At 35.5% G+C, this 26932-nt stretch overlaps 1 protein-coding gene across 7 annotated transcripts in view; it reads right to left on the bottom strand.

Annotated features, from left to right (window-relative positions):
- LYPLAL1 (lysophospholipase like 1) overlaps positions 1-26932 on the bottom strand; it is a 131261-nt gene that overhangs the window by 71733 nt on the left and 32596 nt on the right. For 3 of the 7 annotated variants that reach the window (XM_012459687.2, XM_012459691.3, XM_012459690.3), the window contains exons 4-5: positions 17959-18074; positions 15723-17096 (exon numbers count right to left, since the gene is read on the bottom strand). The exons of the other annotated variants lie outside the window; for them this stretch is intronic. In XM_012459687.2, the coding sequence (XP_012315110.1) occupies positions 16872-17096; positions 17959-18074 (341 nt within the window). In that variant the 3' untranslated portion in view covers positions 15723-16871. Of the gene's footprint in view, positions 1-15722; positions 17097-17958; positions 18075-26932 lie in introns of those variants that run through there. 7 annotated transcript variants of the gene reach the window in all.

Genomic DNA, 26932 nt, shown 5'->3' with positions numbered 1-26932 from the left:
ACATCACTTGAGGTCAGGAGTTCGAGACCAGCCTGACCAACATGGAGAAACCCCACCTCTACTAAAAATGTAAAATTAGCTGAGTGTGTGGTGCATGCCTGTAATTCCAGCTACTCTGGAGTAGCTTAAACCCGGGAGGTTGAAGTTGCGGTGAGCCGAGATTGCACCATTGCACTCCAGCCTGAGCAACAAGAGCGAAACTCTGTCTCAAAAAAAAGTGCTTATAATTGTATCTGAAATAATATATTGCCGGATAATGACTTACCACAGATACACAATGAGCCATCAGGCATATATTCTATATGGGAAGCTTGAGGAAATACATGTAATTGTAGTAAACAAAATAATAAATTATGTCATGTGGAAAAAACAACTATGTTTACTTGAGATGATAAGACATAGCAATATTTAAGGGGAAAGTTTTCTACACTGGAGAGAATTCCAGTTGCCTACCTAGCGTTGATATTCTCACTTTCCAACTTTTTTTTTTTTTTTTTAGCAGAACGTAATTACATTCAGGTATCTGCTCTCCGCAAAGACATATGCTTCATGAAAAGATGATTCTATTCCCAGTTGTAAGTAGTAACTCCAATTTGTCTAAGCGAATCATGATAATTCCACTTCTCTCATCAGTGACTGGTTTAGAAATGGGCATATGACCCACATCTGGCCAATAACATGTGAGAGTTGGTCTTATGGAAACCCTTAGGGAAGGTTTCTCACTCTCAAGAAAGAGCCAGGAAAATAGATGGTTTATCTTTGTTCTCTTGATGATGTTACATCTGAATGTGATGCCTGGAACCTCTGAAGCCATCTGTCTACCAGAGAGGGTGTCAATCTGAGAGCAAAACCAGCCCTCTTACCATGGCAGTGCCAAATGATGGCATGAACTTGGGTTCGTAACAGCCTGGCTGCACTGTGGAGTGCTCTAGGCTTACCCAACTCCTGGACTTCTTTTTGTATGAAGTAATATGTTTATTTCTTAAGTCAGTTTGAGTTAGTATTTTCTATTATATGCTGTTCCAAAGCATCCAAGCTGATAGAATATCCTTTTAAAATAGACAATAAGGAATAAGTTATTATTTAGTTAAACATATATACTGCTTTCCTTAAGAAAACCATATCATGGAGAAAGGGCAATACAATAACATTCCCTCTTTTCTTCTATAAGTATCAAAATCCTAAGATTAAATTTTTTAAATGTCATTCTTCAATTAGTTTTGTTGCCAAGTCCTATACAATCTAAAAACATTCCTGTGGCAGTTTTCCAAAGCCATGTTGTATAGCAAAAGTTTCCATTTAAAATACACACTTCTTCCCCAAAGGGGACAACACTAAATTTAAGGAAGGCTGGCTGTTTAAAGTGCAAGACTACAACATTTTTGGCACTACAATTGGTCAAAATTAACAAAAGGATGCAAAAATAACCTTAACAAGTGTTAATACTTATAAGTAGGAAGAAAGCCTAAATTGATTTCACCAACCTAACAAATATTAGCCAGGAAAAACACAGTATCAAAACAGACACCACAAATCAACATCCAACTCCTGTTTTTGAAAGAGGAAAGCAGAGCAGAAAGTAAAGGTAATTCTGAAAATCTTCTCCTCTGATTTAGATTTTTTTCTCTACTGGAACATGGATGTGCTACTAGAATGTAAGCTCCTCAGGGCAGAGATTTTTGTCTGCGTTGTTAACCATCATCTCTCAGCATTTACAATTATGTTCAATGAATGTTCATTGAATTCATAAATACGTACACTGTGATCTTGGCAGAATTGGGCCCCTGCAGAGGGGTGTGAACAAGTTCAAACAGACAGATGCAGTTTTTTCTACATATCACTTATTGAGTACAAAGATAGAAGAGTTGAAATTGTCTTAAAGTATACATTGGTACTTTCTACTTGTCTAGTTCTTATAACACAATCATAAGATATTAAATTGCTTTGCAAGTAACTTTATAAGGTACACTATTCTTTATTAATCATTTTAAACTTTTCTCCTAGTTAATACACATTCCTCATGATATTCATCTTTACACCAACTACCAAAAGTAGCTTGGAAATTAACTCTTCTATTTTTGAATAGAGAAAATGAGGCAAAATAGTTTAGCAATGAATATTAACTAATAAACAGTTAGCTGTTGAATAACTATGGCACACAAAATATCACACAAAGTGCCCTGGCATGCATGTTAGAGTTGTTTGTCAGCAACAAAGCTGGATCAGAATTTGAAGTCATCAAGTATTCACCTTTTTTTTTTTTTGACTATGTGTTATTTCAAAGAGGTTTCACATCAGCTACCAACTACATTCAGCTGATAGCAGCTACTTGATGTGCTGTGTTGAGAAGGGTTAAGAATCTACATGGCTTCTCTGGGAAGAATATTTTGACTAATGATCAGTGTCTTCCAAGGACTGAGTGGGAGCAGAACACATGCTGTATATTTGGCAGCATTTTATAGTCAAAAACAAAATGTTGCCTTCATAAAAACTAAATCTAACCTCAGGGAAAACCGAGGCAGAAAACAGAGGATCAGATCCCTGGATTCTTATGAAATAAATATAAAAGAACATCCAAATAAACTAGCAGTTAAAAAAAGCCAACCAGAAATGACAGTTATGTTATCATTCAGTATTGCATGTCAATTGTCTGATAATCACTGTACTAGGCACTGAGAGAAAAGAAAAGATAAAGAGATAGATAGCCCTTACCCTTGAGTTCAAAATTTATAATGGGTACAGGGTCAACATGTAAAAGATGAACATAGAAACATGGAGAACAGAGAACATGAGTGATCATAGACACTTGGGGCAAGGCATTGGGTCACTCAAAACTTGTATATTAAATGTTTAGTTTGTCAATTGAGGAGGAGAAAAGAGCATTCCAGATATAAGGAATAATATGCTACACACAAAGTCATGAAAAGGTTTGGCCTGTCCAGGAAATATTGGCATGGTAGAAACATCAGGGGTGTGTGTGTGTGTGTGTGTGTGTGTGTCTGTTTGTCTATGCATATGCACTGTAACATGGGAGACAAGAGAGGCAGAAGGTGAAGTTGTGATGATAGGTAAGGACAAGATTGAGAAGGGATTTACTGCTGAGTAAATAATTTGAGTGTTATTCTGAAGACAAACTAACATGGGGAGCCAGCAGAGCTTATTAGGTAGTGGAACAGACCAATAACTCTCAGGACACATGGGAAATAAACAGATGGAAGAGAGGAGAAACCAGAGGCTGGGAGATCCATCCAAACTGATGATGAAGAGCCTAGAAATAATATGGAGACAACAAGGAGGGTTTAGAGGCCACAATGGAAAGATGTTACTCTTATAGAACATCAAAAGCATCTGTTAATTGACAAGTGAGAAGATGAGAGCAGGGATGAATAGATGGTGACACAAAGGAATTATGTGGAGGAAAGTCACTTTTTAAAGATCACAAAAGGCGAAGCAAGTTCCAGGATGAACAGTAACTCTCAACTTCTGTCCTGGCTCTTTATATTCAATCTCACCACCCATTTTATAGGTAAGGAAACAAAAACTTAGAGAGATTAGCGTTTTTTTTTTTTTTTTTTTTTTTTAAATTTTCCAACCCAAATCACACGTTTGGTAAATTGTTTTGAACGTACTATGGCTGGTGAGCAACCAGGAGAGGAGGCCCAGCAGGAAGTTAGAAACATGAGTCTGGAACTAGGATGAGTGCTTGGGGCCAGAAGTATAGACATGGAGCCAGTAGTCTGAAGCCATAGAAATAGCAGCTCAGCCAGAGAGAGAATAAAAAGAAACAACAGAGCCAAAAGGACCTTCCACATTAAAGGGCTAACAATGAGTCAGTCATTGAAAGAAACAGGGAAATGGCTGAGAAAGACCAAGAAAAACTAGACAGGAAGGTACAAGTTTCTAGGATCAGAGATTAATCAAACCCTATAAAGATATGGAAAAGATAAGGACTGAAGCAGGCTATGGAATTAGAAAATTAGAACTCTGAAAGAAACGATTAATAACCTTCAAAAACTCCTAAATATACAACTCTATACCATGACTATAAAAATTAGATTGGGCCTGCTATCACATTGAGGCAGAGGCAGAGACCAATGCATTCCTTTGGCAAAATAGTAAAAATTGAGCTAAAAGCAGCTTGAATATAAAATATCTACAAAGGAAATAGCTCTGAATCTAGAACATTTGAATTTTATGTGAATTTTTAGCCATTTTTTTTTTCTGTTACGGCAGTGTGGCACAGTGACAATAGCATCCATAAGGAGAATTATGTTTTCGTCCTGCATATTCAGAACCATGAGCACGCCACTGCTCTTCTTTGGACCTCTGTTTCTATATGTATAAAATGATATCTCTGAATTCCCCTCCAGTAATAAAAGTTCTTCAATTCTACGGAAGAACTAAGACAATGTTAACCAGCTGACCTAAAACACACAACACTTCACAGGATAATTAAGAAGTCCCCCTCAAAAATGCATTTCAGCTACTATTTGACATTGATTTTTTTTTCTCTTGCCATTTAAAAATACTGTTGTTAGACTTACCTAGAGATTTATTGCTGTTGAAGTAAAATATTTTAATAGAGCCATTTATTTGCTCTTGCCAGTTAGTTCAATTCGTGAACTCTCATTTTTAACACTTCTTTCTTTCTTGTTGTATAATCAAGAAGCTGACTTAATACCTAATGCCCAAAGGAAAGACTTCTGTCTCTCATGGACACCCCCACACAATATTTCAATTTCAATAATTTCATTGGCAAAAGAACACATACCAGAAGTTGCCAAAATTAATATGTTAAGTAACTAATATGTCAAGTATATCTCTAGTTTCAATTGGACAAGCCGACAACTGAATAGGAAAAATCAGGGCAGGGAAGAAAGGGAGAGACAAAAAATGAAAGAGTGATTTTTAACTAAAGTAATTCTATGCCTTTAAGAGTAGAAAGGGAAACACCAAAAGAAAAACAAAACAAAACACCAATTATGAATTATCACAATAAAAACTGAGGTAACAAGTTATTTTGAAATCACCCCTAAAACGAATTTAAAATAAAATGCAAAAGCATCAGACTTCCTCATCACTTCTTAAGGAAAAAAAAAAAAAAAAAGATGCCAGAGGCTCTGAACCAAACTGTTGGCAAAACCATAAGCCTCTTATGTGCATTTTGCCCAAAATATGATTTCTTCAAAACAGGACATCCACTATTCATCATGGAACCATTAATTCTATTCTCGTTATAAAAATCACATGACTTTCCAAATCAAATAAAAAACAAAAGGCCTAAATAACATCACAAAGAAAAAGCACATAGTAACGAGAAGATAGCACAAAAATATATTTTGAAATAATATCTTACATTTTTGTAAAAGTCCACTCAATATTTAAAATAAAATTTCACACTAATTTTCTAAAGTACTGAAGGGCTAGAAAGCAAAGAATAAAGGTTTTGCAGGAGGATTAAAAGGATTTGAAGGAAGTAAATGGAAAATGTTGAAAATGTTGATCAAATTGTACGGTCTCTGGATAATAAATTATTTTTCACTTTATTTCCTCTTAATGAGGAGAAATTAAGGAGGTAGGTGATTGTAGGCTGAGGGAAGACATCCAAACAACTACCCAAATGGTGTCCTATTTCTTGCTATTTCTCTTTCAGGTGAGAGAAACCTGGTCCATCTCAGCCTTGGGCCCATGCTTTTATATCTAGTATTAACATTCATTCTGGATGGGTAAAAGTTTCTTCCCTCTTTCAGACAACAGTTACTGCTATGGTTTGAATGTATGTGTCTCTCCAAGATTCACATGTTGCAATTTAAACCCCAAGGTGATGGTATTAAGAGCCAGAACCTTTTGGAAACTGATGAAGTCATGAGGGCTCTGCCCTCAAGAATACATTAGTGCTCTTATAACAGAAGTTGAAGGAACCTCCCTAGTGTCTTTTGCCTTTCCTCTTCCACCATGTGTGGACATAACATTCTGCTATGTGAGAATTTAGCAAAAAGACACCATCCTCAAGAAAAGAGACAGGCTTCACCAGACACCAAATCTGCTGGCACTGTGCTCTTAAACTTCTTTATCAATTAATGCTTCTATGGTATTTTGTTACAGCGGTGGGAACAGACTAACACAGTTACAGAGACACACAGTTGCACTGAGTGTAAAAGAAGGGAAACTTACAGTCCTTTTAAGCAGAAACCAAGCAAGTTGATAGACAGTTGACTGGTACACCTAGAAGATGAGGTGGGTGGTGTGCATGATAGTTGCTAAGGAAAAACCGGCAACAGTGGGACTTCTCCTAGAGTCCATCATGAGAAACTTTGATCCATTTGAAGATGGCAGTGAACCACCTCAGAACTTTGTTTTGTTTTCTTTACAACTGGTCATGCCTGCTTTCAGGAAGCTTTGGCCCTCTCAGGGAGATTTCCCGGAGACAAACAATTTCCCATGGGAAACCAAAAATGGGCATTGATTAGTATTAAGAGTCTTATTGTTTAGATTGAGTTTACACAGCTGAAGAGGTTGATGCCCTGAAGAGTGAGAAACTGACCTCTCGAAATTAAAATAAATTCTTGCAAGCAGCTGCCACATTGCTCAAAATTGAAATGTGGTTTGCTTACTGCATAGTGCCACTCTCCTTTTCCATGGAGAGCCCCTTCATCCAACCATCTCTCCTCCTCTCACTGCCTTAACTGGTATGAGAAGGATGAATTGAGATAGGACAACATCTCCCTGCTCCCAAGAGGGATTAAAAGCCATACACCTATTGAACAGTTTCAAGAATGTCGGGTAGGGAAAGGATTCCAATTTTTGTGGCTCTGTTGGATCCTAGCATGTGAGTTATCATCCTACTGGGTCCCATACCGTGAGGATATGTCCAAATGTGAGTTTGGACAGAGATCAAAGTGGGGAAGGGAAGTTACCATAACCTGAGGGTTGAGCCCTCTGTTGTTTTAACATATTGTTGTTTTGGCTTCCACGGCTGAAAGTATAAGTGGTGTTGATGTCACATGCCTATACTGTGAATGCTTGCAAGTACCAAAAGGGATTTTACTAATTGGAAACAGCCAGATGTAGAAAGGTGCTAATACTTCTGCAGTCCCACATCTTCAATGATCCCTTTGAGTTACACATCTCCGTGACACTAATGTTGCCAATGGGAGTCTCTGGCAAAGGGAGGTGGCCTCCACTTGGAGGTGCCCCTTAGAATCTGAGCTTTGCCTCCCTGACACAGCTACCAGCAGTTACGCCTCTTTTAAAAAGCAGCAGCTATTAGTTTACCATTAGGTGGGTTCTTGTTGAAACTGAGCACCCGACCCCCAGGGGAACTGTAACTCTTTGGCTCGATATTTCCATTTTGGCAAGACCAACTCAGACTCCATGACTAACTAAGTGAAAAGGGTCCAAAAAAGCTTACTTGTCAAATAGAAATGGTAAATCAAGAACACAGTTAGCCTGACCCTGATGACACCTAGGTGCTACATGAAAAGATGCAGCTCTTCTACTCCACCATCTGTAGCAAGCTGCTGGCTCAACGGAGACCCTGAGGTTCATAGAGGTTCCCCATAATGCCTTCGCCTGCTTCACCAATAGTTTGGCTATGCTGAAATCTGCTGGTGTCCACTGGGTGGCTTCAACTCCTCAGTCTCAGGCAAGGCCAACTATTCAGAACCAAAAATAGACACAGTCATCACTGCACTTAGTGGGCAGAACTCAAGGCTGTTCTCACAGCTCTGACAAATACTACCCTTGATGAACCTTATTATATTTTTACTGACTCTTGAATTGTTGCCATGGCCTGATATATTTTGGACTGTCACTTGGAAAACTACAGACTGGCAGATTTTAAAACACTCCTCTTTGGCACTGCAAACTAAGAAAACAAAGATGATTGAATCATCTGGGTCACTCATGTACATGGACCCATTGTGTGTCGATACTGTCTGTAGTCAAGTTGTCAACTGAGCCTGCACTGCCTAGATTGCTACCCTTGCTTACCTAAACCACCATCACAGCAGATATGGCAACACATCAACCATCACATTGGGCAAAAAGCAAAAGACCCTGTGTTTTTGATGCATAGGCTATGACTGCATGCCAGATTTTTGATTCCTGCTAAAAGTTGACCCGGCTGTCTTGTAATAAGGGCAGCCATACAACATGGGTCATTGACATTGACCATATCTGTTTTTGACACATTAATTACCTCTGCCCTATGATCTCTCCTAGGGGTTGTAAATGCTGCCTTACTGCAATTGACACTTTTTAGGTTATGTATTGCTGTTCCAGCCTCATAAGTTTACTACAGGCACAACAATGTGGCCTATGAAACTAATCTGTTGTATTTTTTACTTTATTGGCCACTTGGTATCTGACGATAATGTGCCTTTTATTGCAAAACAGTTCAACAATGGGCTAGTAGATTTGATGGACTTCTTATGCTCCCTGCAATTCTCAGCGATCTAGAATTGTTGAACATCAGGGTTTTCTCTTCAAAAATCAACTCAAGAGATGTCATGCCTAGCTTTACCTCCCGCACTTTCTTCCGGTTCACATGCCTTAGTAAGGCAGTTTGGTCAGTAAATGCAGGTGTTCCCAGAAAGAGATCATCTCCTTTCAATGATATTCCAGATGAGGGTCAGAAAGAAAGTATTGAGAGCTACTTTGAAAATCTGGGATTCCATCTGACCATTACTGGGCATAATGATGCTCTTTTCCCTAATGGTATCCCCAGGGAAAAGCCCTTCTTTTCTCTAATGGTAGTTGGTACTAGTAGATGGCTGTCCTTGTTGGTACACCTTCTGGGAGGCTGCTTAGTAAAAAGGAGGCAGGATATTTAAACTTAATTCTGGTCAACAGATACAGATTTACTTGTTGCCCTAACATGGTCTTAGATCAAAAATAAAATGGCTAATTGGTTGAGTACATTACTCAACAAGTGCCCTACAGTGATCCACGTGGGCCAAAGTAGGGTGGCATAATGGGTCTCTGTACGTTTTTTAAATGCCCTAGTTCCTTTTGTACTTAGTCCTTCTGAAGGAAAGCTCTGGATTAGGGATGACTGGAAAAAAGATGAAGTTATAGCTTCTGAATTGGGACACAAATAATGTGTAAGAGGAGGGAAAGCAACAATTCTAGGGCCTGAGAACACTCCAGTTGCTACACAGAAGGAACTTTAATAATTGCTGTCTTCCACAACCACCCCTGGAGCTTTCCTTGCAAAGGAAAACAACATGATGTTGTTCTCTCAAACTGTTGCTGGCACCTTAAATTTAAAGCTGAAATTAAATTTGACTGCTAGGCCTGCCATACCTCAACAGAGGATACTATTTTCCTCAATCTTACTGAGAAGTTTATGGAAACAGCAAAAGGGAGCCCTAGCTCCTGTACCACACGTGTGTGTGTGTGTGTGTGTGTGTACACACATGCATACACAAACCCAACCTACTAATACCCCCGGTTATCTTCCCCATTTCCCATAGAATGAACAGTTGTCACTATTCATTCTGTGGTATGGATAGATGCCACCCAGCTGGTGGTGCAGGCAAAAGGCACAGGAATGACCCTGGGCATCCCCTGCATAAACCAAGAACTAAACCCAATTGTTTTAACTGAACTGGGAACTTGAAGGCTTACCAGATTGTCAGAAGACTACACTGAGGACACTGTCACCTATTCCCATGACTGATATTGGTCCTGTTTGAGGAGGCCTAATAAGTGTTAACTTGTCTCTAGAAAACATGGTGACTTTCATCTTTTGTAAGAAACTTTGTAACTTAAGGAAATACCACAAATCACTCTTGTAGACTTCAGGTGACTGCAGGGATCTCTCCAAAATGAGGCTTCCCTTGGTTATTAAGGAAAACTTTCTGGAGAGGAACTGATTTAAGTACAGCCTGAGGGCCCATGATACCTACAATGGGAATAACTGTGAGAATGATTAGAAAAGTTGGTATGAAGTTTGTGCCTGTCTTTAGCTAAAATGATTAATGATACCATCTTGGCCCTGGAAGCATTCAGGTCCTCCTCAATTCACTGGCTATGGATGCTATGGATGGCAACTTTGTCCTAAACTTCCTCCTTGCAGGCCGAAGTGGAATCTGTGTACTTGCTCATACATCTTACAATGCTGGGACTAATGCTTTGGACAAAGCAGGAAGGTCAATATAGAAACTTAAGGAGGAGGACAGCTGGCCCCCTAAGGCATACCTTTAATCATCATGGGATTTGTTTGGTGGAATGGGGCCAAGACCCCCAGGGGGCACAGTGGATGTCAGTACTTCAGGTTGGCCTCATTCTGGTGCTTGCATTCTTATTCATGGCTGTCTTAATTCAATGCTACATGAAACAAATTGGACTGATTTCACTGCAGCTAAATGGCAGAACTGAACAAATATGAAAAAAACAACACATGCATGGGTCTGTATCTTACCTTCACTATAGGATATGATTAGTCTTCCCATCAGAAGAGTTTACATGTGTACATCCAACATTTCTTAAGAGAAAAAGAATTAAAATATACCAAATAGCCTGTTTGTTCTCTCTAAATACAGTTCTAGCTCTTCATGTGGTAAAATTTCTCAAAGGCTGGTAAATCAGTTGTCTTGAGCGATCAGATATTTTCTTGAAATGTTTACAACAAGTGTGTTCAATTATTTGGCTTCCCTGGGCCACGCTGGAAGAATTGTCTTGGGCCACACAAAAGAATACACTAACACTAGTGATAGCTGATGACCTAAAAACAAAGGCAAAAAAAAAGTCTCTTTGTTTTAGGAAAGTTTATGAATTTGTGTTCATTCAAAGCTGTAATGGCCCACATGTGGCCCAAGGGCTGTGGGTTGGACAATCTTGGTTTACATGCTTTTGGTATTTTCTTGAAATGTTTGGTAATTTGTAATTAAATGGCTTTGCTAATTCTGTGCTCCTGTCGTATATCAAGAAATTTTTTTCATCTAATGAAGACATTGTTTAAATATGTTTCGAATAATAATATCTGGACATTTACATATGAAAGTACTATACATGCTCAATTATAACCAGTCTGCTTCCTATTTTGTTCTCAGTTCTTTTTGTTATTCTTCAATTGAACTATCCAATTTCCTATAAACAAACAATATATTTAATTTCCTTACTACTGATGGCTTTTTCGTATTGTTTTCAGCTGAGAAAAAATGAAATCAATAAGAATTTTACTTCTCTTTAAGAATTTATAAAGTAATAAAGCCTGTTATAAAAATTCAAGCAGAAGAAAGATACAATAAAAATTGAAAGTCACCCTTTACTCATATCCTAACCTGTCTCTCTCTTTTGCAAAATCCAGTTCCCCCAACACATAAATATAATTTATTGTGATAGTGATTTATGCTTTCTTCTTGTTGCAATTTCTCCTCACTCATGTAAGAAAGTATCAAGGCTACTTCAACTTCCTGGCCTTAGAAAATGTTTATACGTGCAAAGCAACAGAAAGTTATGGGGTGGAGTGGGGCCGGGGGTGGGGTGGGAATGCAGAGAATGGTTGAGTGGCTTCTTTAGAATAAAACCTGAAACTCCAGGGTTCTCAGCCTTAGCAATGATTTGTCAGGCTCAAATACTTGGCTTTAAGACAACATATATATATATACAGGCATTCACCATCTCAAGGTGAATGAGGAGTAGATAATTGAAGGTCTCCTCTGAATACACTGCCCTGTGCAAGGGGCCCAGACCTTGCATGATTTAGAATGAAGTAAGAGTTCATAACTAAGACTGAATATCCTATCAGCTGATTAGATGGAGGACTAGAATTGAAGATCACATAAAATATTTCAATGTCTCTTCCACACCTAACTTAGTCTATGAAGAAAGATTTATAATCATTACACACACACACACACACACACACACACACACACACACCCCTCCACCTCTGGCAAAACAATACTAGCAATACCTTGAATCTGTTTAACTTTTCATTTTGTTAAAGACTTTCACATATACCATTTAAATGGATCCTCAATTTCACAAAAAAGTATATTAAAACAGAAGTTGAGATTTACCCTAGAATACATAATTTTTAAGTACAGAACAAGCATTCATTAAAAGATCTGGACTTCCTTCCTTTATACTGTATTTGGTATATACACTGAACATCTGTCACAGGCATGATGACACATGCATATAATATGCATGCTCTTAAGGCAAAATGCAACCATGAGGATTTTAAACATGAATGGCACAGAATTTGGTCAAGATGAAACATTCAAAATTTCAAAAAGGTGAAGGTCATTAAAAGCTTTACAAAATTAAAGCACTGCATGAGTTGAGTCTTTTCTGAAGGGATTTTATTAAATTCTCAATCTCAGAGCAATGAAGAGACTTCTACTTTTGACCAAGATGATCAAGATGGAGTAACAGAGTCCAAATTAATTCTACCTGAAACAACTAGAAAGCTGGACTACATAAATGCTTTTACATATTGGACTATGGCAGCACAAGACAGTCATCTCTTAAGAAGGGAAGACAAATGAGGTAAGCTCTAAGGAATGCTCGAGCTTACTGTCTGAATCAGAGTCAGCTTACTGTCTGAATCAGAGCTTTCACACTGCGGCCTAGGGAAGGAGATCAAGCTGGGGTCATGAGAAGACTGAGCTGGAAGTCCACAGAGGTCAAAAGCTTAGAGCTCACAGAGCAGAGTACTGCACACAGAGTGCCAGATATCTACAGAGGCACCCCTACAAGTCTTCAGTAGAGTACTAGTCATCAGATATGTGTGAGGAAACCATGAACCTCCTGAAAGGAAGTGCAATAGTTGGGGTTCACATGTGGATGAGAAGTTTATGTTCCCACTAGCTGTAGTGTAAAAACGTCACAATCCAGACAGTATCATATAGAGTATGTCAAAATGTATTGCTTGAGTAGTGGAGCACCATTAGTCCTGGACTAAACACTGCTTTGCTACCACCCGGAAGTCGCAAAAGAAAGCCTGAAAGGGTAAAACACTTTTCAATAATTGTATTCCATGACAAAGCTGTGAATATTTATAGAAATGCAAAAATACCAAGCACCTAACAAGATACAGTTCACATGTCTAGAATCCAATTAAAAGTCATTAGACATTATAAAGGGACCAAGAAAATAGCACCTTAATGAGAATAAAAATGAATCAATATATACAGACTCATAAATGACTCAGAAAATAAGGATATTAAAAATTGCTATAATTATATTCCATATATTAAAAAAGGCAGAGATTAAGCATATTATATATAAAAAAGTAAGAAACCGAAAAAAACTATGAGTTGAACACTATATGATATTAAAAATACAGTGCATTTTAGAATAAAAGATCAATGAACTTCACGAAGTATTTAAGGCGGAAGAAAAATGACATCATATGGAAATTTAAAGTGATATCATGAAATGAAGAACATTAGAAAAGGAAAATGTAAGGGTAATATAAAATTTTTAAAAATATTTTTAAAGGATAATTTAGCTTCAGGCTGTGATGTAGTAACTGGGACTCTTATTCTTTCACCTGAGACAAAGAAAGAAATAAATAGCAAAATACTGGAAAAAATTCTTTTCAAAAGCAGTGGACATTGGGTAGTAAAAGACAGTGAACCCTCAGAGATGAGAAATGGTGAGCTTTATGACTACTCTGGCTTACTGACTTGAGTGAGTTCCCAGTCCATGGTACAGGGAGGATAAATCCATGCAAAACCTGGTGTACTCCCTGAGGTGAGATGCAGAGTTATGAGATAGGGCAGAGTATCAGAGACTAGTGAGGTACACAGACAGAGAAGCCCTGAGATCTTGAGATGCTCTATCTTGAGTATTAAGCAGACTACTGATCACCACGGGTGTGAGTAAACGCCCTCAGGCTGGGGAAAGAACCACCCAAAAATATCAGAGGGCACTTCAAGCACAAGACATGTGAGAAATTATACCAAGACACACAACAATCAAGTTGGACAAAATCAGTGATCAAAAGAAACTACTAAAAACAGCAAGAACAAGAAAACACAACAGATAGAGATAAAAATGACAGAAAATGTATTGTCTGAAATTATTCAAGTAAGAAGATAGGAAAACAATGTGTTTAAAACACTAAAACACATTAATCTGGAATTCTACACTCAGTGAAAATACCTTTCAAAAACAAATTAATAGCAATACTATATAATTTCTCCCAGTAAACAGAAGAGGAGAAAATACTACCCAATTTGTTTTATGAAGCTAATATTGTCCTGATACCAAAACCAGACAAAGATAGTTTAAAACAAGCCAAAACTACCAAAATCTTTCGTGAACATAGACACAAACATCTTTAACAAAACATTAGTGAATACAATTCAGCAATATGTAAAAAGAATTATACAATATAACCAAGGGAGTTTATTTCCGGAATGCAAGACTGACTCAATATACCAAAATTGAGCACCACAGTAACACACTGAAAAAGAAAAATCACAAATACATTAATTGTTGCAAAAAAGTCATTTGACAGAATTCAGCAGCCATTCATGGTAACAACTCTCAGAAAAGCAGGAACACAGAGGAACATCATCAATTTGATAATGGGCATCTATTAAAACACTATAGCTAACATATTAATGATGTAAGACTGAATGCTTTCTCTGAAGACTGGGAACAAGTATGTCTGCTCTCACCACTCTTGTTCACCATAGTACTAGAAGTTCTAGCCAGTGTAATAAGCAAATAAAAGAAAATAAAAGGCATATATTTGGAAAGGAAAAAACAACACTGCTTTAGTTTGTAGATGACATAACAATCCTAAAAATCTACAGAAAAACTCCTAAAATAATTGAGCTCTATAAGATCAAGACCAACATATAAAAATTGTGATTCAATATGCTAGAGAAAAAGCACATGAAAACTGAATATAGTAATACAAACCACTTAAATCAATTACAAAATAAAACACAAGTATAAATGTAACAAAACGTACAGAACTTGTATGTAGAAATCCTCAAAAACACTGATGAAAGAAAGGAAGTATCTAAATAAGTGGAGTAACATATCAAGTTTGTAGACTGGAAGATTCAACATAGTAAGGATGCAAATTCTCCCCAAATTGACATACAGGTTTAAAATAATTCCTATCAAAATCCCAGCAAGATTTTTTTTGTAGATACAGACAAGGTTATTTTAAAATTTATGTGGAAAGGAAAGGAACAAAAATAGTCAAAAACAATCTTGAAAAAGAATAAATTGAGAGGACTTACTCTACCTAATTTCAAGACTTATATATATAGTTATAGTAATTAAGACTATGTGATACTGGTTGAAGCATGGACATCAATCAGTGGAACAGAAGACAGAACCACACAGGCAAGATCTAGCTGGATTTTGACAAAGGTGCAAAAGTATTTCCAGTATAGGAAAGATACTAGTTTTACTAAATAGGGCTGAGACACTGTTAATAAGCATGTAAAAACGGATTAACATATTCATTTAGAAAATGCAAATTAAGCCACAATATAATACTACTATATACTTATTGAATAGACAAAATTGAAGGATGAGTCATAATGACTGTTGGCAAGGATCTGGAGCAATAATACTCTCATTCACTGCTGCTAGAATATAAAATGGCACAACTATTTTCTCAAAGAGTTGGCTATTTCTTGGAAGGTTGCAGGTATGCCTAAAATATAACCCAGACGTTCTACTCCTACTTAATTACCAAACAAAAATAACACACATAGATCGATGCAGAGACTCTTGAATGAATATTCATAGCAGCTTTATTTATTACAGCCTAATACTGGATGGAAGCAACCTAAGTATCTGTCAGTGGTGAATATATAAACAAATAGTGATACATCCACACAATGTATTACTGAGCAATAAAACAGATGAACTATTAAGGCACACAACATGGAAAAATCTCAAGATAATTTTGTTGAATGCAAGCGGGCAGACATTGCATGATTCTATTTACACAAATAGGGATAATGTACATTTTATCAAACTTAAAAAGTTGTGAGGATCAAATAAAATTAGATACATGCCTGAGAGAGAACCAACTAATATATGAAAATATTATTTATAGTATTTTCATTGAAGTAATACAATTTCATTTTTCAGTCATTATTTAACAATATATTCCTGGAACCAGATCATGACTCTCCTTATGGTTAATCTTTATTGAGTGTTTATCATGTACTGGTTTTTGGCTATTTATTTATTTATTTAAATCTCAATAAAAATCCCATAGGATAAGTACTATTAGTATCATTTTACAGATGAGATTGAGACCTAAAGCAGAGCAGCAATTTGGGTTAACAGGAATAGAGCTCCACTGAGAATCAGGAAACCTGAATTTCTTGTGTTGACCTGGAAGCTGTGGGAAAGTCTTTAACCCCTCTATCATCATTATTAAATACCAGTAACAACTACTCAGCTTACTGCACAAAGCTCTTGTGATGATCAAATGAGATAATGTGAAATCGCTTTATAGAGTATTAATGTTATTCTGTGGAAAATTACACAAACACAAATATCTTTGGAAATGTAATTTAAATAAAGTTGTAGAAAAGATAAAATAACACTATCCTAAGTCCTTTCATGTTTTTTCATTGTCCTTATTTATATTAGTTAAAAATACTTTATTTCAAAAATTTAAACATTTAAATACTTAAAAGGTTTCCAAATATTTGCAGAATTGTGTCTGAAAAATTATGCAGATGCTTAGTCTATTGATTTTCATTAATAAGGCTAGCTACTCTCTACAGTGATAAGCATTTTAATGATAAGTCAGGAAATTGAGATTTCTTAATATTTTAATTATCATTATAATTTGGCAGTAAAAATCACTTTTCACAAAGATATGACACATATGTTAACAATCACTCTTGATTCATTCATTTTTGTTTTTACATTTCTTCTGGCAGCTTTGTAAGAATCCATGACTTCAGTTTGTCTAACTCAGTTTTGCTTAGCTCATGGTAAACGTCTGGAAAACTATGAAACTTGGTGGTCACTCCTAGGGATTTTAACATTGAGTTTGTCTCTTCTGCCCAAGAATGAAGAACTAACTCATCTACAGTACCATGACACTGAAATAATTCAGGAAGTACACCATTACTTTTCTGAAGAGCCTAGAGAAGAAGATATAAAGACAGAAAAGTTTAAGAAATTCCATCTATGATCATTCTTAGAAATCAGAGAGACCAGGAAAATTCCAATTTTACCAAGGCTTCGATAACTAATGGGGTAAAAAACACAAGAACAATAGACAGAGGTAGTGCTGTCTGAGGTATACACTGGTGGGCAAGGCCTGGGGGCTTAGCTGGTTCCTGGCACCACTTAAGCTGTAGCTGTATGTCACTTACATTAACTCTATAGAGGATGTCTCAAAAAATGGCCAAATCATTTCCTGAAGAAACTGAGTGACTTGGGAAGACAGACCTCTTCATACAATGTGGAAGGAGGGAGTAGTACAGAACTAAGGTACAATCAAGGAGACAATTACATTTTAGTTCTCTATTCTATATTTGCTTTATCATTTCTACTTCTGATATTGAAGGTGTAACATTATAATTGAAGTTGCATCATATTTATATGTGAGGATATTGCTGGATAAGAACTATCAACTATGCAATTGATTTTTGTTTTATGTTCATGATGCAATAAGCAAACCCAGCTATAACCATCATGCAGTTTTAATATGTATAAAATTTACATATATGCTCTCCACAACCACACACATATTTATACTTTCCTCCTTGACATTTTGTTTAACAGTATTTCTTGTACAGGGCATTCCCAAAACATTAATAATCAGCTGGAATTTAATCACTATGACTCACTGGCCATGAATTCCAGGAATGCTCAATTTACATAAAGTGTACATCAGCTGTGTTTTTACAGCTTTATTACCAATTTTGTTTTAGTTTCAACATGTATGTATTTCTTTTTTTTTTTTCCAGCTTTGTTTGGTTTTTTAAATCTGGAACTTACCTGGTAAACAGCAGATGCTTTATTCAGAAAACTAGAAAGAGCAAACACTCCTGCCACATCTTGATGATTTCTATATGCTAAATGCATTGCCATGCATCCTCCCATAGAAAATCCTCCTAAAAGCAGCAAAAACACACTTAACAGAAAAAGCAGAATACATAAAATAATTTAGAATATGATATATAACTATTTTCCATAAATATTTTTAAAATATCTGGAGACCTTTAAAGAGATAGAGTGATAAAAAGAAATTTTGTCTCCTGTAAGTCTCATAGAAAAAGGCCTGCGATGCATAAATAACCCTGTTCCATCGATGTCACCACTGGTAAAGAGAGTTGTGCTATACAAGGAGCTAGGACTAAACAAATATATCATGTTCATCATGATATATTGAATTTGAATTATCTATCATAATTCAAAATGAGTGATATTACAAGCATTACTTAATATCTACTTATATTTTGTTTACAGTTACAGAAATCCTCACACTGCAACTACAATTAATAACTTGCACCTTTTTGTCTTACTTGCTAAGCTGTGAGCTCCATGAGGAGTTATGTTTCTAGTACCTGGTATAAAACAGATGCTTAGTGAATTTTGAATTAGGAAGAAAGATAAAAAATTTGGGGAGCTAGTTAACACATTTTTGGATTACAATATTATTTTGGAAACTAACTTATGGTGGTATAATAAAAATAAAACATGCATGTCTATATGTAGTTTTTAAAACCAAAGTTTGAAAAAAAAAAAAAATTAGTGAAACTGTTACTGTCTCTTTAATGTACCAAACTCTATGTCAGTCACATATACAGATTAAAATACACAGGCCCTCCTGTTCAGGAGAACTTTGATGAGGAAACACATCCAACACAGAATATGGAGATAGGTGTGTGAGGTGACGGCAGCAGAGAGAATGCAATTTCAAGGCTGACAACAAGCCACTGATTCAGTGTGACTTTCCTAAGCTTGAGAGAAAGCTAAATGACATCTCATTACATTCCATGAGAAAATAAATATAGAATGTTAATCATGTAGCCACACAATCATGAAAATACAAAAATATATTTTGATGTAGAATTCAAATCTCCTAATTTCCAGTCTGTGGTTTTTTTCACTTAACCAAGTATAAAGCTGAGCTCTTAAGAGACTATAAATTGAATTTACTACAATAATCTTTTATACATGAAAGGAACTGAGGCCCAAGGAGATTAGATGACCTGCTTAAGGTGTGCCCATTATTGAGATATAGAGCTATTAATAGTAATTTTGGGGCCGGGCGCGGTGGCTCAAGCCTGTAATCCCAGCACTTTGGGAGGCCGAGGCGGGTGGATCACGAGGTCAAGAGATCGAGACCATCCTGGTCAACATGGTGAAACCCCTTCTCTACTAAAAATACAAAAAATTAGCTGGGCATGGTGGCATGTGCCTGTAATCCCAGCTACTCAGGAGGCTGAGGCAGGAGAGTTGCCTGAACCCAGGAGGCGGAGGTTGCGGTGAGCCGAGATCGCGCCATTGCACTCCAGCCTGGGTAACAAGAGCGAAACTCCGTCTCAAAAAAAATAAAAAAATAAAAAAAATAGCAATTTTGGAATTCAGATCTTTTGCAACAGAGTTTAATATCCTTTCTACCATTCCTTGATATTTATTAAAATAGGACTACTTTAACTGGGGTAGGCAAGTAATATTATTTTGGACTCAGAACACAATACCTGAGAGGATTACCAGTCTGGCAAAGTTTACATTTTTAAAAAGGGCATATTATGTAAATAATGAATAAAAGTTATCTGTGATTTTCAACATACCAGCAAGAAATAATGGGGTCTCATCATCAGTAGCAGTAGCCCACATTGACAAGAGCCACCTGAAAGACTCTTTCAAAATACCTCTTAATAACTCCAGATGCAGATACACCTAATTAGAAGTTCATAAATGATGTTGAAGGAGAAAGGAACATGAACATCTTAACACTATATGTAAAATTTCCAAATGTACATAAGATTCTCCAAAAGGTTAAAAACCACTGGGCTTCATTATCCATGAATTTGTGCGTTAATAAATCTTTGATATGTCCCATTTGGATATGAACAGGTTGCTGTAAATAAACAAAATGAGTACTTCTAGTAATTAAACATTTATTGTAGGTACACAGAAAGAATTCTCAACTTATTTTTTTTTTTGTCACAATTCTAGTTACAGATCTCTCTCTGCTTCTGAAGTTTTCTCTGTAATAACATCATGAGGGTTGTAATGGTAACATATTTTAAAATAAAATTCTTATCAAGATTTAATTTATTGAATATAACTCAGTTCTTCAGATTTTGAAACCCTTAAGGGTATGAAACAGTTTTTCTTCAATAATCAAATTTTCATTAAATGCTTATGATTAATTGAACAAAATGTCTTCTCTGCCCTCTTGGTGTATGTATACTAATGAGTTAGTTTCAACTTTACATGCCCAGTGGTGAGTATAGTGCTTTGCATGTAGCAGTAACTCAATAAAAGTTTAACTGAATATTTAGAAACCATATGTTATAGGTTTCTAATGAACGTAGTAATTTACAAATACCTCTTAAACTTATCAAAGAGACAACATTAGGCTTAACATAAGGACACTTTAGTCCCCCTGTGACACTCCCTAGATGAATGTCTTTGAGTAAATTAATTAAAATGCTGGATTTCATTTATAGTAAAACTAGAGAGATGGACTAGATAATCTCTAGAGTTTCCATCAAGCTTTTAAATAATACTTAATAATCAGTTATAAAAATGAAATTCCAAGAGCTTTTAAAATGTACAGTTATTGTAAATACAGAAATCTACTTTCAGTTTAAGAATCCCTGTATCTCAGACACAATTCTAGCTTTCCTAAAAGTTCACAGCATAGATCTTAGCAAACACTTCCTTCATCTCTTCCAATCTCCCCTCTGTTCCTTACAGCCCATTTACTTACAAAATAATTTTGGGTTGCTTAAAATCAAACACACTGTTAACAAGAAAACTACATTTCAAAAATGAGAGAGGGGATGTAAGAGAGGAAAAGATGGGATCTGAGCAAAGAGTGAGACATGGAGAACAAAAAAAGACTCAAAGACCATGATGTTAGGGTGGGGGCAGTAATTAAGTGTGCAACTGGGCGTTTAACAGTTTCTCTGCAGCAAGGCAATATTCTTTAAGAGATGGAATCATAACAATTTTTCTCAGCACTTTTTTCTCAGCACTTAATTCCTTAATGAAATTTATTAAATGGAACTTTTGCTGATTCTTTTCATAAAATTCAGGGACATAAAGACTTAACAGTCACTAGGATTTAAAGATTATGGGAGCAAGGATTTTTGTGTTTTATTCACCAATATATTCCTGTATGCTTACAACAGTGTCTGGCACATAGAAAATGCTTAATAAATATTTATTAAACAAACAATGTAACTGTAACTCAATAAGAGTATCTCTGCAAGGAGACACATTTATCATCAGGAAATACAGGTTCTTGGTGATTTAGTCTGATATAAAATAAAGCTTAAAAAAAACCTAGGAAATCAAGGAACAAATGATTAGTGTGCTCCAGGCCCATCATTCCTAATCCGACCTCTTAAAAGATTTTAGACCCAATCCCAGACCCACTAACAAAAGTCTCACTGCATATGTCTAATTTTTAAAAGCTTTAATACCATAAATCAGATGTCTAGAATCACAGCTGTGTGGGCAAATAATTCAAAATTAAGTATAATGGGTAAAAACAAAAAGTGAAAATACAGTCATGATTTAAAGAAAAATCCATACACAATAGATACCAAGGCTGCAGGAGTAAAGTTGTTATATTTCTGAGAAATTCAAGAGCTTGAAATATGTGTCTGCCAAATGTAACTAATTAATATTTGAAATATGCTAGTGTGACCAAAGAACAAAATTTTTAATTTTATTTAATTTTAACTAAAGAGCCACATGTAGCTAGTGGCTACCATAGTTCTAGATCATGTAAGCTGTACAAATGATTGAAAAAAGCTTCAAAATGTATAAATGAAGCAAAAATAAAGTTAGTATTTCATAGATAATTTTGAGGTTAACATAAAGATCATTAAAAGATAAAATGTAAATAAAATAGATTAGTAGGCAAAAACTTACATTAAAAAAAGATTTTAAAAGCACATCTATCAAGAACATTTTACATATTAAGTGACGAACACTTCATTTTTGTTGACCAGGGAATGTAATCATTTTTTGTAGTTTCAAAGCCCTTTGATGGTAACAACTTTAAAAAAAAAAAAGAGAGAGAGAAAGAAAACATTTCCCTCTCATAAAATGTCATTATGAACACACATAAATGCATCCAGCAGACATTTTAACTTCATGTTCAATTCTCATAAGTAACAATGAAGAAAAATATACTCATTGGAATATTATTATTTTAAGATTTAATCTAAAGTCCCTTTCCCATTTATGATTTTGTGAGGTAATCTGTAATTCCTCACTAGCCGTCTTTGACAATACAATGACCTTTAGCATGGGACACTACTGTGAAAAGGGACTTTGTGTATTTTTTCATAACAGAAGAAAATTTAACACAAAGGACTAGTTATTTGAATTCAATTTTCCACCTAAGAGTCTAAAAAATGATATAAAATCTACCATTCAATAAGTAAATACCAAAATAGTAAATCCATTGTAGGTAATGGTTATAACGGATATTTACAGTTGCTGGCAAAGTATGTAAAATGTCGAGTTAACATTTCAACATACACTTAAGATTAACAAGCTGAATAAAACATGTTAAAAAATAATAAACCTGGCTTTATGAACTCTTTATATAAAATAAAACAGAAACAATCTATAAAAAGACTATATTGGGAAAATTAAGATAATCAATCTGAATGTAAAATCCTAAAAAAAAAATCCACTTACAATTAAAGAGTGCTATCAGCTGGAAAGAACTTTAAACATGCAATAAAGTCCATTACCATTCTAACTTTCAACAGCTCCTCTATTTAATTGATGTACTATTTTAATTATTCTTCATATTTGGGAATACAGAAATTATGACTAACATACTTATTTGTATATCTCCTCTCATACAAAACTTGTGGGATAAACAAAATATATATTTTCCTCTATGGAAAACTGTTAGAACAACCGTCCAGAGCCTTTAAAGTCTTACTAGTTGTTGAAGAAACATAAAATGTTTAATTAAAATACATATATGTTCAAAGAAAGTAGAAGAATGCTATCATTCTGAAGTTTTAGCTCCCAGCAGGGCTACAGAAAAAATCGTGTACAAATTGAGAAAAAGGCAGCCTGGAAATTTTGCTGCTAGACTTCATTTTGGGAATTCCAACTACCCCTTCATTTATTTTTATTTTTAATCTTATTGCAAAATTAATATACACCTATTGTACAAAATGTTTCTTGTACAAAAATGCCTTGTACAAAATTTTACAATATTTTGTACTGTACAGGATAATTGTGACATGTTCTCTTAAATTACATTTTAACCGTGAAACTAGCTCGAAATGTAAAATTTTTTCTTTCATGTAATACTAATTTGAAAGTGTACAGAATTACAAAATTTTATAATTATTTTTAATTGAAAACATACTTACTGAGTACCTTCTATGTGTGTGCACATATAGTACTTAATGGTTACATAATACTCAATTCTATTAATGGGCCATAATTCCCTTACCCATTCCCGTCATGATGGGTATTTAGATCATTCACATAAATTACTCAAGTGTAGTTTCAGAAGCACGGATTCTCTCTGCTTCAAAATTCTGAAAATATGCTCTTATTTTCAACATTCTGATAAATCTGTTCATATCATTTGTCAGGTTCTATACAACCTAGACCTAAGTTAAGCCTAAATTATATCAATATTTTCTCTTAACAACAAATTATCACCACCTAGTGGCCAATGAAGGAAGGTATTATGGGGACCTGGGTTCTAGTCTCAACTCTCTATTAGCCAGGAATTTCTTTGAATTTTAGTTTCTTCACCTCTGAAATGAGAAAAATCATATCCTATTTGACCCACTGCAAGGCCCAAGAGATCTAATGTATGTGAAAACAACTTCAGAACTTAAAACACTACCTAAATATAAAACACTGATATATAAAAACTATCCAGTGCAATAAAGATGCAGTTAATTTAAGGCTATCGCTACCACATATACTTTCTAAGCACAACAGTACACAAGGGAAAAATGATATACCTTTCTCCAGTTTCCTGTCTTACAGAAGCAAACTAGAAGGAAATGAAAAGTTCCAGACAAGCTTTAACAGTGATAGAGAATATACTAACAATAAAATGCTTACATTCTGCACACTGTACACTTTAATATGTTAATAAAGTCAGAAGAAGGCAGGATAATATATTATTAATAATTTTCTTAGAATACAGAATTTGAATCCTGGTTCTGTCAATGACTATATTGCCACCTTTTGAAAAGTAATTTAAAAGTCACTATTTTATTATTGCCTATTTTCCCTAAGTTTTATCTTAACCCCATCATAGGAAACATAAAGACACAAAAATAAATTCAAAAAAATCTACATTTTTATTATATTCCTAATGTAGAGTGAGGATTCATGAATGTCTCCAAGGAACCCCTTTAATTGAACATCCCCTGTAGTGAGCCTTTTGCTGAGTTCTTCCTATCTTAACAAAGTTTACTAATTGTTTCTATTAAGAAACCAGTACATACCCATTGCAGAAAACTTAGAAAACAAAGTCTTCATAGTTAAACCCCAAAGACGATTAAAATTTTAAGTGTAATTTTACTCATCCTAGTATTCCTCAAATCTTAAAATAGTGGTCAGTTTAGCCTTTCATCATTTTACTCGAGCTATTGCATTTGCTTTCCTGCTGTTTTCCTGACCTTCACACTGACTGGTCAGCCCTCCAGAGTTGTCAGCATAATCTTTCTAAAATGCCCATTTGATCATATCACTCACTCCCTGTATACAATTCATTGATGCTAGGGTTTGGGATGTACACCAAACTGTTTCCTGGGAGGATTTAACGTGTCCCTTGCTTTCTTTCATGAATGTTTCTCTCTTTGTTTACCAGTCACATTCTCAATCATTCTTCAGGACTCGGCTGCCACTTCAACGAAGCAGTTCCCAACTCCCAGAAAGACTTACTCCTCTCCTTGCTGCCTGCACTACACCTTCTACATTGTTCTTCAATAGTACCTCCATGGTATTAGAATACTTTACTTCCATATCTGCCTTACTAAACTGTAAATTTCTTAGTGTCTTTTGAACTCCAGCACTTAAAATTTTATTGACAATTTGAAAATAAAATTTAGTGAGAAGCATCATTTTTGATCTAAGATAGATAATCTCACTACCTAGAAAAGGTGGAAGATCATATACTATTAAAAAAATTGCTTCTAAAACGGAGTTCAACATAACAAAACACCACTAATCAAATAAAACCACAAAGAAAGAATGGGCTCCTATCTACATCAAATAGAGAGTAGTTTTGTTTATAAAGTTACACAAATGAAACTATACTCTCAGAGACAGGGTTCCATTAGGACATATTATCTTATATCAAATCAGATATCTGAACAGATTATTCAACAAAATGAGTAAGAGTAACAACTTTTGGGCCTATTACCTTCATATTTTCTTTTCAATCTTATATTTTGATAGTTTTTCGCATTATAATTAATTTTTAAAAGCAACCTAGCCTGGACAGGCATGGTGGCTCACAGATGTAATACACACACTCTGGGAAGCTGAAGCAAAAGGAGCACTTAAGGTCAGGAGTTTGAGACCAGCCTGCACAACACAGAGAGACCCCATCTCTACATAAAACAAAAAATAAATTTTAAAAAAACCAGCCAGGTATGGCGGCATGCACCTATCATCCTAGCAACTCGGGAGCCTGATTTAGAAGGATCGCTGAGTCCAGGACTTTGAGGGTGCAGTGAGCTATGATCAAACCACTGCACTTCAGCCTGGGCAACACAGCAAGACTCTGTCTCAAAAAACAAAATTATCTCATTTTATTCCTCACTATGGGTTGTGCATACTTAATAAAAATTGTTTGGAATCTCATGCATTGTTTTATTTTCCAGTGTATCCCTCCTTTATTAAAATGTTATGAATAGCACTTAAATCTGACTTAACAACTTAAATGTATCCTAATAGACATTGTACACAAGTATAAAAGCTAGTAGAAAAATGCTGACAGTAACTCTTGTTTAAATAAGCTAGGAGCAATGAAAAAGAGGGAAGCATAGCTCATATACTACTGGAAAAAAAAAAACAAAAACAAGCAGCTGGCAGGGAAGAAACAATTGAGCTACCTGTAAGTCTCCAAGTGGTACCACTGTTCCAGTGTGGCCTTCTGCTATCTAGGTGACCATGGGATGGGTGGTATAAAGTATTAACAGCAAGAAAACTTTTTCAACATTACATGTCAGACACATTTGTAAGTATTTCACACAAATTGACTGTTCAACTATCACAACTCTAAAAGGTAGGTATTATTACTATCATCCAAGACACAGAAGCTCAGGAGACTGGACACCTACAAAGTAGGGAATATAAGACTAGAATTCAGCACTCTGGGTCTAGAACCCAAGTTCTTAACTACATTATATGATGTCAGCTTAAAGGTATTTGTAATTATGATGTTCCTAACTCAGGGAACACATGTACCAATAATCCTAAATCATCTCCAATAGAGTAATGATATTGTCTCTTGTACCATATTTCCAAATATATGAGAGATTCAACTAGATTACTAAGACAAACAACAACTGCAACAAAAAAACAGCAACAAAAGGCTTTAATACTATTTGCTCTATGAATCAATAACTAACATATGTGAAGAATCCAGCATATGAAAAGTGGGGTAATAGGACTAATGTTTCGTCACAGTATTAGAGGTCAAGAAACATGTGTGTTTTGTGGCATGTGTATAATTCCATAAAACTTAGTGAAGATTTATTTTCACGGGCTAAAGAAC

Source organism: Aotus nancymaae, unplaced genomic scaffold, assembly GCF_030222135.1.
Source record: "Aotus nancymaae isolate 86718 unplaced genomic scaffold, 86718_ANA_hifiasm-v0.15.2.pri h1tg000032l_0, whole genome shotgun sequence".
NCBI classification, from domain to species: Eukaryota; Metazoa; Chordata; class Mammalia; order Primates; family Aotidae; genus Aotus; species Aotus nancymaae.
Note: the sequence above shows the minus strand (reverse complement) of the source record. Positions and strands in the feature narration are given on the sequence as shown.